The sequence below is a fragment of the Pipra filicauda genome, unplaced genomic scaffold, assembly GCF_003945595.2.
Source record: "Pipra filicauda isolate LSUMZ 115617 unplaced genomic scaffold, ASM394559v2 scaffold167_size3244652_pilon, whole genome shotgun sequence".
Taxonomy (NCBI): domain Eukaryota; kingdom Metazoa; phylum Chordata; class Aves; order Passeriformes; family Pipridae; genus Pipra; species Pipra filicauda.
In genome coordinates, this window is record NW_024104184.1 from 783137 (window position 1) to 798115 (window position 14979).

General features: G+C 36.9%; 1 protein-coding gene across 9 annotated transcripts in view; it reads right to left on the bottom strand.

Moving 5' to 3' along the window:
* Window positions 1–236: 236 nt before the first annotated feature.
* KIF21A (kinesin family member 21A) overlaps window positions 237–14979 on the bottom strand; it is an 88113-nt gene continuing 73370 nt past the window's right edge. For 5 of the 9 annotated variants that reach the window (XM_039379418.1, XM_039379416.1, XM_039379415.1 and 2 more), the window contains 8 exons: window positions 13424–13462; window positions 11315–11451; window positions 9140–9320; window positions 8614–8778; window positions 7813–7930; window positions 6420–6590; window positions 3350–3549; window positions 237–1492 (listed from right to left, as the gene is read on the bottom strand). In XM_039379418.1, the coding sequence (XP_039235352.1) occupies window positions 1399–1492; window positions 3350–3549; window positions 6420–6590; window positions 7813–7930; window positions 8614–8778; window positions 9140–9320; window positions 11315–11451; window positions 13424–13462 (1105 nt within the window). In that variant the 3' untranslated portion in view covers window positions 237–1398. The remainder of the gene's footprint in view (window positions 1493–3349; window positions 3550–6419; window positions 6591–7812; window positions 7931–8613; window positions 8779–9139; window positions 9321–11314; window positions 11452–13423; window positions 13463–14979) is intronic. The other 4 variants (XM_039379419.1, XM_039379417.1, XM_039379422.1 and 1 more) reach the window with 1 other exon arrangement.

Consider the following 14979-nt stretch of genomic DNA (forward strand, 5'->3'; position numbering starts at 1 on the left):
TTCATTTTAAGTCTGTACAGTACTTAGCGTGAAGGAATCCCAGTAGGTTTCTCAGTACTACCAAAATACAAATAATGGCCAATGAGAACACAGATGTGGGATACCAGAACAACCTATGGGCTATATTACTCAGCAAGCTACTCTATTGCATTGTGTAAAATTGTGCTTTTTACGTTAAAGACTTCTGCAGGGGAAGTGAATTTTTTATAAGGAAGTATGATGAAAAAGGCAAAAAAGTAGTTCACATTCACATCTTTATTTAAGTGTTACCTACACAAGCTATAATTTACAGACTGGTATTTCTGAAAAATAAAAACAAAACAACCAAAAAACCTCAATATCCAAACACTGTATCTGAATCTACATAAAACTTCAAAATTTGCAGAATTTACAAATTAATATTCAGAGCAGTTGGGTAAATTATACATCCTCCCTCAATATCCATGCTCCAAGAGCTTTAAAAGTCATACAGGCACAAGATAGGATATTTTCTTTATACAACCATCTATTTACATAGCTTTTTCCAATACACGTGGTTCAGTTCTCAAAGTAACTGCCAAGGTTTGCAAAACAGTGTATTTAAAATACATTTAGCAGCATATAAAATTAGATAAAAAGGAAAGACAATTTGCTTTAAAAAAAGAAAATGTGAGATGATAGAAACAAATCCATAAGAAAAATAGATTAAGATATATTTGTCATGACCTTAAGAACAGCTAGTCATTGCAGAACATAGGCAAAACACAAATAAAACATACCAATTTGTGAGTATTTGAGTTCTAGTCCTGAGCATAGAGATACACAGCTGCACAACTTTGGTCAACACAGATTATACGCTAACATTACACAAATCATATGGCATTTGCTGTTAGCAGGATACAGCCATGTCAGATAGATGTATCATTAACAGCTTCTTCCCATCTATTATTCACTCCACTTTCCTAACAACAGTGTAAGTGACCTTTAGAATCTTGAAACTGCCTCTCATAATCACAGGCTGATTCCTGGGACGCCATCCTTCCCCTGCTACCCTAAAATGCAAAACAGCTGATCATACTTGTGAGTGAAATACAGCAGAGCACTTTTGTTATATATTCCAGGTTATAATTTTGAGATGGTCATTAGAGAAGACTGAATTCAAGTTAATTTAAACTGCAAGTATTACATATGCACACAAATTCAGCCATAATATATAGAGATACATATGTGACTGTTGAGACACGAGCGTGTTACCAAGAGGTTATTAAATACAGTACATATTTTAAGGACAGCAGGTCTAGTAGAAGAGTTCACGCATTGTCAGTTTGTTCCAATCATCAGTGTTTACCTAATAAACATGCAGCAAACTGCATAGAGTGCACCTCAAATTGATCAATATATTCATTTATACTCATAATTTCAATTACTGGCAAGATCTTCACTTGCATCTCCTGTATCTGAGATCTGTCCGTCTGTTATATTTCGAGCTTTCCAGATCCTCACAGTCCGGTCACTGAAAACCAAAACAAAGCAATATTAGTGCTAGTTAATCAAACTGGGGAAGGAGAGATACCGGAGAGGGGGGCAGGGGGAAGCTTCCTTAAAAGCTCGGGTGTCTTAATGAGAAAGGTATTGCTGGCAAAATAACATTTCTTTAATGGGTATGCAAGAGTTACTCCACCTCCAGGAGACTTTATAATCTAAGATGTCCAACATTTAAGATTCCCTAACCTTATCACAGCATTGGCTATTACTTTTAACCATCTAGGAAAGTATAAAGATTTATGTCTAAGGAAAGTAAAATCCTACTCTCCTACTACCTAATTTTCTAAAATACAAGCAATGGTAATAGGTTCAGGTAGACATCAGAGAAGAGCTTCCATCATGTAGCTATTTGCAACTCAGCAGACCACAGGCAAACAGCCAGTGTACTACAGAATTAGGGAGACAGACTCAATAGGACAGAACTAATTCCTGCCATTAAAAGAGTGTGAAATGTTACCACAGGTAATATCAAACCTGAAACAGGCTCCATTTACACAAAAGGTGTCAGTCCATTATAGGAAAAAGTAAAAAAAGCTCAGAACCACAAGACAACATGAAGTCCTAACTCCCTCCACAAAAAAAACCCAACAAACCCAAACACCTTCGTGAGGGGCTGGAAAGCATAAACCTGCGAGCTGGTGTTTAGAAGCCCAGGAGAGGCAATCTGTAATTCTGTACTTTTGAAAACAATCACTATTTACACAATTTTAAAGTATGTGTAAGTGAAATATCACATTGAATGTGTTACAGAGCTCTACTATCATAATTTAAAAGTAAAACAAATAGCAATTTAATCTCATAAAAACTGAGTGACTAGCAACCCCCATAAAAGAAGCCAGCAGGCAGGGCAGACTTTGTGACAGTTTTAAGTGTTTTCTGACTTGTGCTTTCATTTCACTGTAAATTGCCAGAAATAGTCTAAGTTTTATAGACCTTAGGCACACTGTTAGAAGTGCCAAAAGGCTGTAATTTTCTTTTTTTATGGTAAAAATAGAATAAATTTCAGATGTATGTATGTTCTAAACTTATTAATAATCTTTAGGCAAACAGAGACATAAGCTTTGACATCTCTACCCCTGTTAGTGCTTTAACATAAAAATGGACTACCAAAAAGGTCAACTTGGCAACTTTAAAATCCTGTTATGATTCTGAAAGATCTGCTTTTAATTCAGAAGGCCAGAAGCTTCCACAATTTGCTCTTTCTTGGTCAAGTCCCCTGAGGTTTCAGGTCCTCAATTTGCTCACTTTTACTGAGGAAACAAATATTCAAATCAAAGTGTTTAAAGGACAGCAAGATGGCTTGCAAAGCTTCTGCTAATATGTCAGCACTTAAAAACCAACCAACCAAAAAACAACCACGTATCATGGCTTCTAGAAAAATCCGCACAGGTCAGGAATGAGTCCCAACAGGACACAGACCAACTTACAGACAAGCTGATAAAGTTCCCAACTGTTGCCAAATTCTCCCTGCCATCCTGTAGGTTAGTGGTCTCCAAACCTTTTTGATCATGCACCCCCTACCACTAAAATTTTTTGAGCCCACGTTGCCATGTGTATTTATTAATTTATAAATTATATACATGTACTACTGAATACTGAATTTCACCCAGCACCCCACTAGATCATGTTGTGCATCCCCTGGGTGCATGCACACCACTCTGGAGATGGCTGTGATAAATTGTTAGCTTTGAGGGGCATGGACTGGACAGTTCTCCCGATCCTTGCTATGAAGTGACATACGCAACTGAAAATGTTCTAATGCATTTGCATGTACAGAATTCTAGCAGGAGTGATGGAAAAGAAAGATTCTTGGAGAATAACTCACTCTGCTGCTGTGAAAATCTGGCTGGAGTTGGTGCAGATGGCATTTATGGGGCTGTCGTGTCCCTTCATCTCCCCAATGGGTGCAAAGGTATCCACATTCCAGAGCTTGAGGATGCCTCCTCTGCAGCCGCTGAGCAGAACTGGAGCGCTAGGTATGAGACCAAGAGCACATACCCAGTCCTTATGAGCATTAGGAACTTGCTGAAAAAGAGAAGGCAGGCAAATCTCAAAAACTTCTGGAGGAACAAACAGAAAAGTAAGCCCAACTCCTGTCCTGCAGCAGTTTTGCTACATGACTCTGGGTGTATCCCAGCCCTGTGGATCCTCCATCTTTAGAGCAAGGAGGGTGATAACTTCCATAAGGCTACTTCTATACCATGAGTTTGATTCTTTTTTGTGAAATAGTACTGCAAAACAAGAAGAAAAACCAAAATACGACTGACCTAATGTGGAACAGAAATCAGTTTAGGATAATGATAAACCTTCATATTTTAAAATGCATATTTGAATGCATTTTCAAACATATGGCCTCTGTATATGTTTCAAGTCTGTCCATAAAACTGCTATAAAACACGTAAAAATAAAATCCAAAATACTGCTTAAAAATATAACAGGAAGACAGAAACTGTTTCTGTATTTGCTATCTTCCTTTCTTCTTCTCTCATTACACATTATAAATTGATTTTGTGATGTTGCACTGAACAAAATGCATTAATTCTTTATTGAGGAAGGGCAGTAACATTTTACTTCCAATTCAGAAAGCAAAATGCTTCACAGACCGAATGAGAACAGCATCCTTTTGGTACCAATAGTAGGGAAGTAATAGCCCGAGTCTTCTGTCTTTTAGGGGGACCAAGAGGAACTGTTCTGCAGTTCAGTTTGGTAGGAACTCCTTTACTTTGCTGCATTTCTCATATTATGGAGTCCTCTCAGCCTTCTCGGATCACCTTGGTGTTTCATATATAATATAGACTGTTACCACAACATTGATAGTCTTGTTCTGCAGCACTTCATGCAACTGGGAGGGGGAGAGGTTCTTATAAATCTTAGTTTTGTCACAGCAAGGTTTCGTGGCTTGGGATGTATAACACCAAGTTGAAGTAAATGGTCTCCAAATTCTTTTGAATAGCATACTTGTTAAGTGATCTTCATCAATTACAGAAGATCAGATCTGTTTAACCTGTATATGCCAAACTAGGACCTCTGATGCAACTTAGCATTTATACTGTAAAGCAACTAAGCTGTTTCAGGTTTTGGTTGGTTGGTAGATTAAGAAGAGTGATTAAGAAAGTAGATTAAGAAAATTCAACCTGTGACCTTGGAGATTTTGAAAACTCAGCTGGGCAAGGCCTTGAGAAACCAGATCTAACTACAAAGTTGGCCTTGCTTGGACCAGCAGGCCAACTTCACACTGTGACCTTCAGTGTGTCCTTCCACCCTGAATTACCACATAATTAGCAAAAGTAACAGCACTTCCCTACATTTTCTAAAAACGACAGTGAATAAAAATTATTTATAGTTTGTCAAATGCTTTGGTCTTACCTCCTTGAAACATATACAGCATTTTATAGAAATAAAAAGGAAGAAGGAAGTGTGAGATAATTTTTATCAAGTTCTACTTTTAAAACCAACAGAACAAACAGGGAGACACCAAGTATATAAATTATGAAATGCACGTATACCACAAGGAAAATAAGAGAAGGAATATAATTAGTCCAATTTACATAGTACTTCACCCCTGGTTCCATATTCTGTCTGATGTTAAATTAATTGCAACAGCAAAAATGCATATTCGTAATATTTTAATGAGCCTAAAATGCAAGAGCAAAAACACTTCTTACAACTTTAATAAAGTCATTCAGATTCTAAGAATACAAGATCTTTCCTGTTCCTTTGGTTTTGGTATAAGCTGCCTAGTACATTTCTCTGGACAGAAAGATACGAGGGTAGATGTCCCAATATGGCCAAGAGAAAATTGTCTGTAAAAAGCTGCATTTATGAATTCTTATTTTAACTGTGAAGTCTTCGTATTATTCTGAAAAGGAACTGGCACCCAATTGGACAATTTTGAAAGAAGGTCAAGAAAGTTTGTCTATTTATGGAATACTAAGTATGTCCATATTGAAATTTTCTTCTTAAGATGACCAGTCCATTATTTTTTCATGTTCCAAAACTTTAAAATTCTATTTGTTTCCTTGCTATCAGTCTGCACATTAAATGTAGATAAAAGACATGTTCCTCCTCACCCCCAAAATCATTAGATGATTGGTATCTAAACAGATTTTACAAAAACAGCACCCTTTTCTGGTATTTGTTTTTCTGCCTTCCAATTCTCATAGTCTCAAGTTAAACAATCATATCTGTACCTCAACAACCTCTCATAGGACCTAAAAGAACAGACCAGCTTATATCAAGTAGCCAAAAATCAAAGTTCTTCATGACAAACAAACTGCAAATCCCCTGGATTTGAGGTCCTTTTGCACCCCTCTCCCTTATTTTTTTTGTTTACATAAGAAAAAACATACAGCAAATGTGTTCTATCAGCAAACATTATTATGAATGTGTTGTATACATTACATAACATATGCATTGTATGCAAGATGAATGGAGATCTAAGGGGTAAGACTGGGTGGAGCGAGGTAGGTTATAAACCCTCTTCACAAGAAAATATTCTCTAGTCTGATCTAAAGCATTGGTTCTCATTAATGAGTTCCCAGTCCAAAATTTACTAATGACAAGGATGATATCCAATAGTTCCAGCCACTGATGAGGCAAGTGCTGCCTTCATTCTGAAGCAGAAAAACAAACCCCACACACTCAGAGCTAAAATAGAAGAATAATCACTTCACCAGAATTTCCTGACGCTACATACACAAGAGAAAAACAACTGCGTTCCTAGTGTAAATATCAGGTACATTATTGATTTCTTTCCTAGTCAGTGCTCTATGCCTTCCCCGTTAAAAACATCAGTGTCTACATGAATAGTCATTGTATGAGCCTGAACACTTACACAGCCTGAAAACCGTTCTACAGCATGACTGTCGCAGTAGCTGCATGATTTTTTCCATTACCTGAAGAAGGTCTTTTTGAGACAAATCCCATTTCTTAATTCCATTATCTCTGGATCCACTAAAAAGGTTGTCACCCATAATAGCAAGTGCTTCAATGCCATCATAATGAGGAGGTTCAAAATTGTGTGTAGGACTTACACTTCCAAGAGCCCCTTCAGTCACATCAAACATCTAAAATAAATAACATAGTATGTTATATGAAATTTTCTGCCATCTAACGTGCTCGAAAGTCATGCAGCAAATAACTTCAGGGAAAAAACTCAGGAAGTCTTATTACAGACCACTGTATCACGACGTATATTTCACAGAATTATCTACCAGAACCACTCCTTTCTCTTTTTCCACCTCTTGTCTAAATCAGGAATGCTTCACTGACTTCAGAGAAGACTGCTCTGGGAAGAAATACTACTACTTGAATATGATACACACAGTAGCTTCATACGAAGGGCCTCTATGTACACTGTGTGATGGACTAGAGAAACAAAGTGCATGAGTGAGTTTGGGAAACATGATTCATGCTGGGAGAATCGCACAGGCAGCTTCAGGAAGAAGCATTAATATATTTTTCTGGATAAGTTGTTTTGGTAAGGGTTACATTCCGCTACATGCTGATGCTTTTCACGGACTAGACACACCCCTCTCCTGGCTTGTGCTCCAAGAATAGGGTCTTAGATTCTTTAAGTCAGGTTGTTTTAACAATTTAAGGCATAATCAATCCCATCAGGTCTTTGTCCCAAGAGCAGCAGTGCAAGCAATGCTGTTTCATTTTGCATTGTAGGGAGCCGGAACTCACCCAGTGGGACTGACCTGAAAAGGAACAGATGAGCCATAACTTTTTAAACCACTACCTCTGTTTCACAAGCAAATGTCAGACTTCATCCCCTATTATTTGTTCTTTATTGGCCTTTTAGAATGAACAAGCTTGATAGTAAAAAAGGGAGAGTTGGTAGCGTAAAGTAATACCTTGTGAGTTAAAGGTATTTTAAAAGTTACTGCATTTAATTAACATGCATCATTTCAACTGTAACAAAAAATTCAACAATAAACCAGAAAAATCAGGCATTTAGACAGAGGTGACTAATATGACTGACTCAGAAGACAAGACAGTAGTTTTCAGTGGCAGGGGATGGCAGTATCTGTGGCCAGACCTACTATTCCCAGCAGACCTACCCATGCAGCGAATCATAGAATCATACCATGTTAAGGGGTTGGAAGGGACCTTAAAGATCATAAAGTCCCAAGACTGAACATTATTCATGATCCATGACTGGTGAAATAATTTCCATCTTGGCTATTACATTTCAAATATGGAGATGTAAGTCACTTTTGCTGAAGCCTCCATCCCATGCTAATGTGAAGAGTTAAAATAAATAAGCAAATACTAATGGTTTACCTTTATATAATGATCCTTTGAACCAGTGACAATAAGATCTTGTCCATTGGAAATTCGATCAACAGTAAGGCACATAACAGGACCCTGGTGACCAGTTAGCTTTCCTGTAGACTGAAATCTTCAAGGATAAGGGAAGAAATAAGGATTTGGTAATTTTTTATATATCCAATACAGTCTACCATACAGTTTCTGACAGAACAGATCTTTTTATTTTTCCCTACATCTTCACTACTCATCCTACGTTTTACATATACTCTATAGTTCATATCCATAGGTAAATGTTAAATCTATGCTAAATGAACAAAAACTTCTATTTATGTAAAATAAGAATTAAAAAATTTGAAAGTAAAGACAAATCAGTCCCCTCCTAAGTATTTTCTGTATTTTGAATGCACTCTTTGGGTGCAGGTTCTGTTTGGAAAAGTGCTCTTACAGTGCAGCAATCATAGTCCCATATTACATTACATCTATTGGTTTTCATCATCTTATCAACAATTACTGGTCAGGATTAACAGAGTCACCTTAAAAGAGTGTGTTTTATAGTGCCTATCAAACAAAACCTTTTGTTTTTCCAGTCATTTTTACTGAAACAATTCACCACAACCTTAACACATGAGAAAATCATTATCTCAGTGACCATCACAGCATGGATTAGTTGATCCATATTTTGACCACGTTTTGCCAGGTTATGGACACTACCATAAAGAAGAAACACTTCATTGACCATTTTGTATGCATGACTTTGCTTTCTATGCACATATAATGACCTAAAGAACATTCTCTTCGGCTGGTGTTCAGTACCTTTTCAGGTCCCACATCCTCACTGAGTTTCCAGCAGCTGCATAGAGGAATGTGCCAGTTGGATTTAGTGCAATTTGGTTGATCTGGTTCTCTCCAGCTGGGATAGCAACTGTTCTGTTAGTACTTCCTGAACACACATCAGCAGGCATTGCTTGGCCTGAAGACCTGAGTACAGAGAGGAAGGAGAAAAAAAAAAAGAAAAAAACCCCCTAAATACTACATTTTGTTCTCCACACTTTGTACACAGTTTAAAAACAAACCTATTTCACTGGGCAAAAAGGCTATAAGCCAATTACAAATACTGAACATTTGATAAAACACTATAGGCATGAATGCAAATTGCTTTTCGTTTCCATATATTACTGGTGCCCCATTACCGACTTAGCCTGAACACAAAGAAAGCTTCCATTCCCAACAGACAGTGTACTTAAATTACACTGTACTGCACTATTGAATAAATATACTAAAATGTACCTAAAATTAAGACTCGTTTGAACTCTTGGCATCTGAGGTTTAGCATACTTACGTCAATGTCCGAATACACTTAGCAGAATCTCTGATGTCCCACACCTTGATATAGGAGGTTGAGACTGTGAAGACCAGGCTAGTGTAGTTGCAATATTTAATAGAAACAACATTATTTGGATGACTCCCTAGAGACATAATCTCTTGTCCAGTTACCAGATTCCAGACTTTACAGGTACGATCTAAATAAAGACAAACAAAAACGGGGAAAATAATAATAATTAAAAAAAAAAAAAACCAGAAAAATCCCATGGTTTTCCTAAACTCAGTTATTTCCAAAAAAAAAGTACACGCATTCATACATTTTTCTCTGTTTATGTAGACATTGCAAAAAACAGCTAAATTAAACAGGTCATAAAGAATACATATAGGCATCATCTATCACTATCAAAATTAAGCAAAGTTAATCATTAAATGTGCATTCAAGATCTGCATATGAGCTCCCATAGAATTTTAAAAGGGAAGTGAAAATACAGTTTACAGGCTGTAAGGTGTGGATGATGATAGACGAAGCTTTTAATTCAAGAATTCATCATCAAAAATGTAGTTCAGGAAGAGTTTTGAGGCTTAGTATGACAGAGTTCTGACTGCCACAACAAAACTACAGAGGTGAGAAGTGATCTAAACTCCAGTATTTTAGGGACCTCTGAAAATTCCACTGTAAGTGCTTCAGTCACTGTTTTCATTCAGGAGCAAAGGAATTTAAGTGCTGCGACCTTTTGTGTACTAAACTCCTAAATGAATAGAAGTCTCAAGAAATTTACAACACTGACCATGAGCACAGAAAACTCTCCTTGTCGCACGTCTGTATGACTCCATACATTTTAGACATACATTTATACTGAAATAAGTACTGGAAAGATGAAGAGAAAGCTTCATGTATAGACAACAGTTATAAGAGCATGAAGAAGGGAAGTATACCAAGACCTGTCAGCCCCTTTAAAAATACCAACTATCAAGACCAAGCCAAATATCTGCAATGCACAGAAGAGCTTATTGGAATTTCTGAATTTGGCACTGGCTGCAAGTATTATCTGATGTCAGTGAGCTGAGACTTTCTGCTTCAGCAACTATTTCAAAATATTTAACCTTATTTAATTTAACAGCTGTCTACACTCTTGAGTAGAAGTGTACTTTGCAAACTGCCCTCTGAAAATATATATAGGAAAAATTCTTCCATAAGTATGGGAAGCTAGAAAAAAAGCAAATATTTGCAACATCTGCAAGCATCCATATATTAAAAAAAAAAAATAAATCCCAAATCCAAAATTTTAGAATAAAAATCAAGATGTAAAATAAAATCTTTAAAAGTGCTTTTTTCTTCTCCTCACATAGACACCAAATTCAAAAATCTCAATAGGAATTAACTAAACAACATTTACAAAATCTAAATAAATGTCTTTTTGCACTTGTATACACTTGCCAAATGTTGAAATGTTGGCTTAAAACTTACAAGACCAAAGGTTCACTCAAAGTGTGTGTCTTGGTATTTTTAACAGCCAGCAAACAGAATAGCCACAGAAACCATACCTGAATATTAGCAGTGGAGGTGGTGGTGTTGTTTTGTTTTGGGGTTTTTTGTTTGTTTTGGGGGGGGGGGTTGATTTTTTTGGGTTTTTTTTGTTTGTTTGTTTTTTAGAAGGTTCTCTTCAAAACACTGCTTTCACCAGTTTGAAAAGTTCAGAGTGATTGCACTATCCAGTAAGGAATTTAGTGACTACTAAAAATCTGGGCTCTCCCCCAACAGCCATATGGCTCTTACAACCACAAAGGACAGGCAACGAGATGCACAGAGGAAGCAGAAAATACCTTTAGATGAAGAAGATGGCTCGAAGAACCAACTGTGACATGAGGACTCTATTCAATCTCTGTGCAGTACAGGCAAAACTATGCTAATTCGCACCTTTACCCCTACCCTGAAGCTATTACCCTGCATTGCCCACCATCATATCATTCAACAAATGTTAATGTTACTCCTTTTGTAGTTTTCCACTACAAATAAGCAGCCAAATACTACACACTGGAATTAAAAACCTGTAGATAACTACTGTAAATCCTTCTTCAGAAATGGACCCTTACAATTTTCCGGTGTTTACAGCACTAAGCACAAACTGAGAATTTCACAATACACCAAGTTTGTCCAAGCAGCCTCTGTATGCAGCAGAGGTTGCCTAACCTTTAGATCCAGTGAAGAGAAGATCATCAGTTGCATCAACACAAAGCACAGCCTTGGTATGTCCTTCAGCTGTATAGATACACTGAAGCGGGGATGATCGGATGCATTTTGAAGCAGGGAATGGGTTAATTATCCCCCTAAAATAAAAACAAAGAATGTGAGTTGGGCATAGTAACAGACACAGATAAAACTAATTTACTTGCATGTAGGGGAAAAAAATTAATCTAGTTTTCTTACATGTGAGGGCAGAACAGCTGAATGCCTTTCATAAACTACGCAAGGATTTTTACTATTTAGGTTCACCACCTGTCAACTCTGGACTACCACTTAAAGGAAATCACATACAAAAACAAACAAATGAAAAGATACTGAATGTTAGGTACATGGGAAATTCTGCATAATGCTGAAAATAAGAAGACGCTTAAAGCTTTAGGATGCCTAAGATCAACCATAAGACATCTAAGTCTAGACAGCACATCTGAAAAATGGAGCAAATGTAATGTACACTGTCAAATCCAAGCTCAGCATGCATTTCACATAACCTGCCTTCTATGTGCAGACCTGGAGAACTGCCGTAAACTTCTGTATCTGAGGAAGGTTCCCACTGCACCCCATACATGACAACACACTCATGCTCAAATGGCCAAAAAGAAACGCTGGAGTGCTGACACCCCAGAGCAATCTTCCTGGGGATTTGTAACTAGTTCTATGGTGATGCCAAAAGAGTAACTCAGCCTGAAAAGAAACCCTCACAGTTCATCACCAAACAAAATTATTAGCAGTCTAAAATCCCATGCATACAACTGCACACACGCAGGGATCCCATTAATTTCTGTGAAGTGTAGAAAAGCCTCAAGGAGATGCCCAAAACATGCAACATAATGCTGCGACCTGGCCAGCTTGCAGTTAAGACTCTGTCATGCTCTTCTGGGATTACACACATAACTGTGAGGAAAGGGAACTAAGGGAACATAGCCCTATCTCACCAAAAAGAAGTGTCAGGTGCTTTAGGAAAATGTAAAAATTCCACAATATTGCCTAGAAGTTTCCTATAGAAAGGAAAAAATCCTTCATGATAAAAGCTAACTTTGTGACAACTCACTAGTTTATCTAGTACGGTCTTAGAAATTATTATTTTATACATTTTTACTGCTCAGGATATCTTCATATAATTAATTACTCTTTAACAATCCTTCCATAGATTTTGCTAATATTAATAGTGCCTTAAATTGTGAGACGTTAACCTCCTCATTTTGGAAAGGCATTCATTCACCCTTCAATATGCACCTTTTTATGTTTTCAAGAAAACAGGAAAAATTTCCTATTTAATAATTTAGGTCTCTATGCTTTTGTTTTCTAGCACCACACAAAACTAACATGGTTTTCTCTATAGTATTCCCTAGTGGATCATCTAAACTGAGTTACTGCTATTGCTGTTCTCACTCAGTCACTTCTGTGACAAGCCATGTAAAATAAGTGTCCTGGAGCTATTTATCTACCTATGTGCAGTGTTCTAAAATCTAAAGACAAAAAAAAGCTACAACTGCTACAATGACCAGACAAAGCCACATTATTAGCAGTCCTCTGACTGCCCTCCTCTTGATAAACTAATTTTTCACTGAGTACCTAAGCCACAAGAACATGAGCGGGGATGTTCCTTTTATCTCTTAAGCCACTGTGCATTCTGTCAGAAAGGCATAATAAAAAAATGCCTACTCGTTTTTATTTGCACTGGGATTTAATTTTTAGTGATCAAAGCACACAATGGAAAAAGAAAAACAAAAAGAAAGAGAGAAGCAGATAAAACATAAGAAAATGTCAGCTTCTCAGAGAGAAAGAATATGTCTAAGGAAACGTTTACATGATACTTCTCTTAAAATTAAAAAACCTGACATGCTCAACAGTGATTAAAAAAAAAACAAACAAAACCCTAAAAAGGAGAGAGGGAGACATGCTTGACCAAAATCTCAGATTCTTAATGTCCTGGCAAAAGCAAAGAGAAACAATGCACAAGTAACAGGAAAAATCATGCAGCAAAATGAAATTTCTTAAGAACTGTAATAACTTCAGTGAGAGATGCCAAGAAAACAGAAAAGAGAAAGAGAGTACCTGTGTACCTCCGACAGAGAGGAATCACTTTCATCAGACCTACAATCAACAGTGGTGGAATTGTGAGGAGAAAGAATATAGGTATCAGCAAAGTAACGCCTCCATATGAGAAGAACAAACAACAGCATGGCCAACTCAGAAAAGCAATGCAAATCCACATACAGTATGCAGCATTGCTCAGGGTATATAGCAGGGTAGGGGGACAGAATAATTATCTTAAAATATCACTCTCAGCAGTAAGGTACACTGGTAGACTGTTTCAGCTCCAGAAGCTGAGTAACACCAGCTGAGCCATTTCCTATTTCCCCGATATTTTCTTATAGAAGTAAAGGCAAAAAAGTAAAAGGAGAAGATGGACGCATAATTTAACCTCTGTAAGATAGTGCTTGTTGAAATTATCAAAAGGAAAAAAAATTCAGAACATCAATGCCTGTTAAGTGTAGAAGAAATGTGTAAAATGTTAGTCATAGAGATATAAATATTAAATATGATAGCCCACTCAAATAAAAACAGCAATTTGCAAACAATCCTAAGTTCAGAATCCTTCACCTCTCATTTTTAAAAACGTTTAAGAATAAAAAAACCAAGAAAACATACAAGACAACACTTCCCCAAGATATGAACATTTGCAGTATGTCCTAAAACGTCCTTCATTTTCAACTCAAATCAAACAGATTCAGCAGTTTCAATTTAACTTCAAGGTCAGTTCAGAGAAAACAAAAAGGGTTAGGTGGAAGTTAGCAATAAGATAAAGGCAACATAGTTAAGATAAAGAAATTACAAGCACAGTTACTGAAAGTCTTGCAAGCCACTGCTTGGTATGTGGTGGCTATAGACCACTGAAAAAACCCAAGTTTTATAAAAAAACCCAACAGCGTAAACAGACAAGAGCAATTTCTTATTTTGCTACAGTTAGAACTAAAGGTTTCTTTCAAATTTGAGTTGTAGTTCATAAGCACTGCATGACACTTGTACCAGTAATGAAACATGAAACCTGCAATAAAGATTCTAGTCAAGTAAAGTCCACTGCCATTTGGAGTAGGGCTCCTAACAGATGCCTAATATGAGGAAAATGAGTTCTACTTCTTCTAAACCAGATATGAATATCATCTACTCCAGCAGATCACCTCCTAAAGTCAGTCTGTTTGATAATTTGCATAATCTCTAAACAACTGTGTTCTAGGCATTTCAACATCCCATCCTCCAGGGTGCTGTTAGGACAGGGACAGCACTCCAAGCAACGCTGGAGTAACCGAATAACTGTCAAAAGCACTATTTTCTAAATTATCACCTAAAACCTACTTTCAAATGTAAACACACACAAATACACATGCATCTAAGAATTCTACCATTCTTTTCTATTTTGGGTTTAAAACTATAAATACCAGACACGGCCTAGAAAACAGGAAACAAGGTTCAGCAGGAAATTTCTTTTCTTGAATTTTTACAGTGATTCCATGGCAGTTTAAAATATTTTCTTTGAAAACTACTCAAAAACATGAGAAATATCTCCTCCTGTCTTGCAGAAGGGCAAAATTTCTACCAGACACTACACT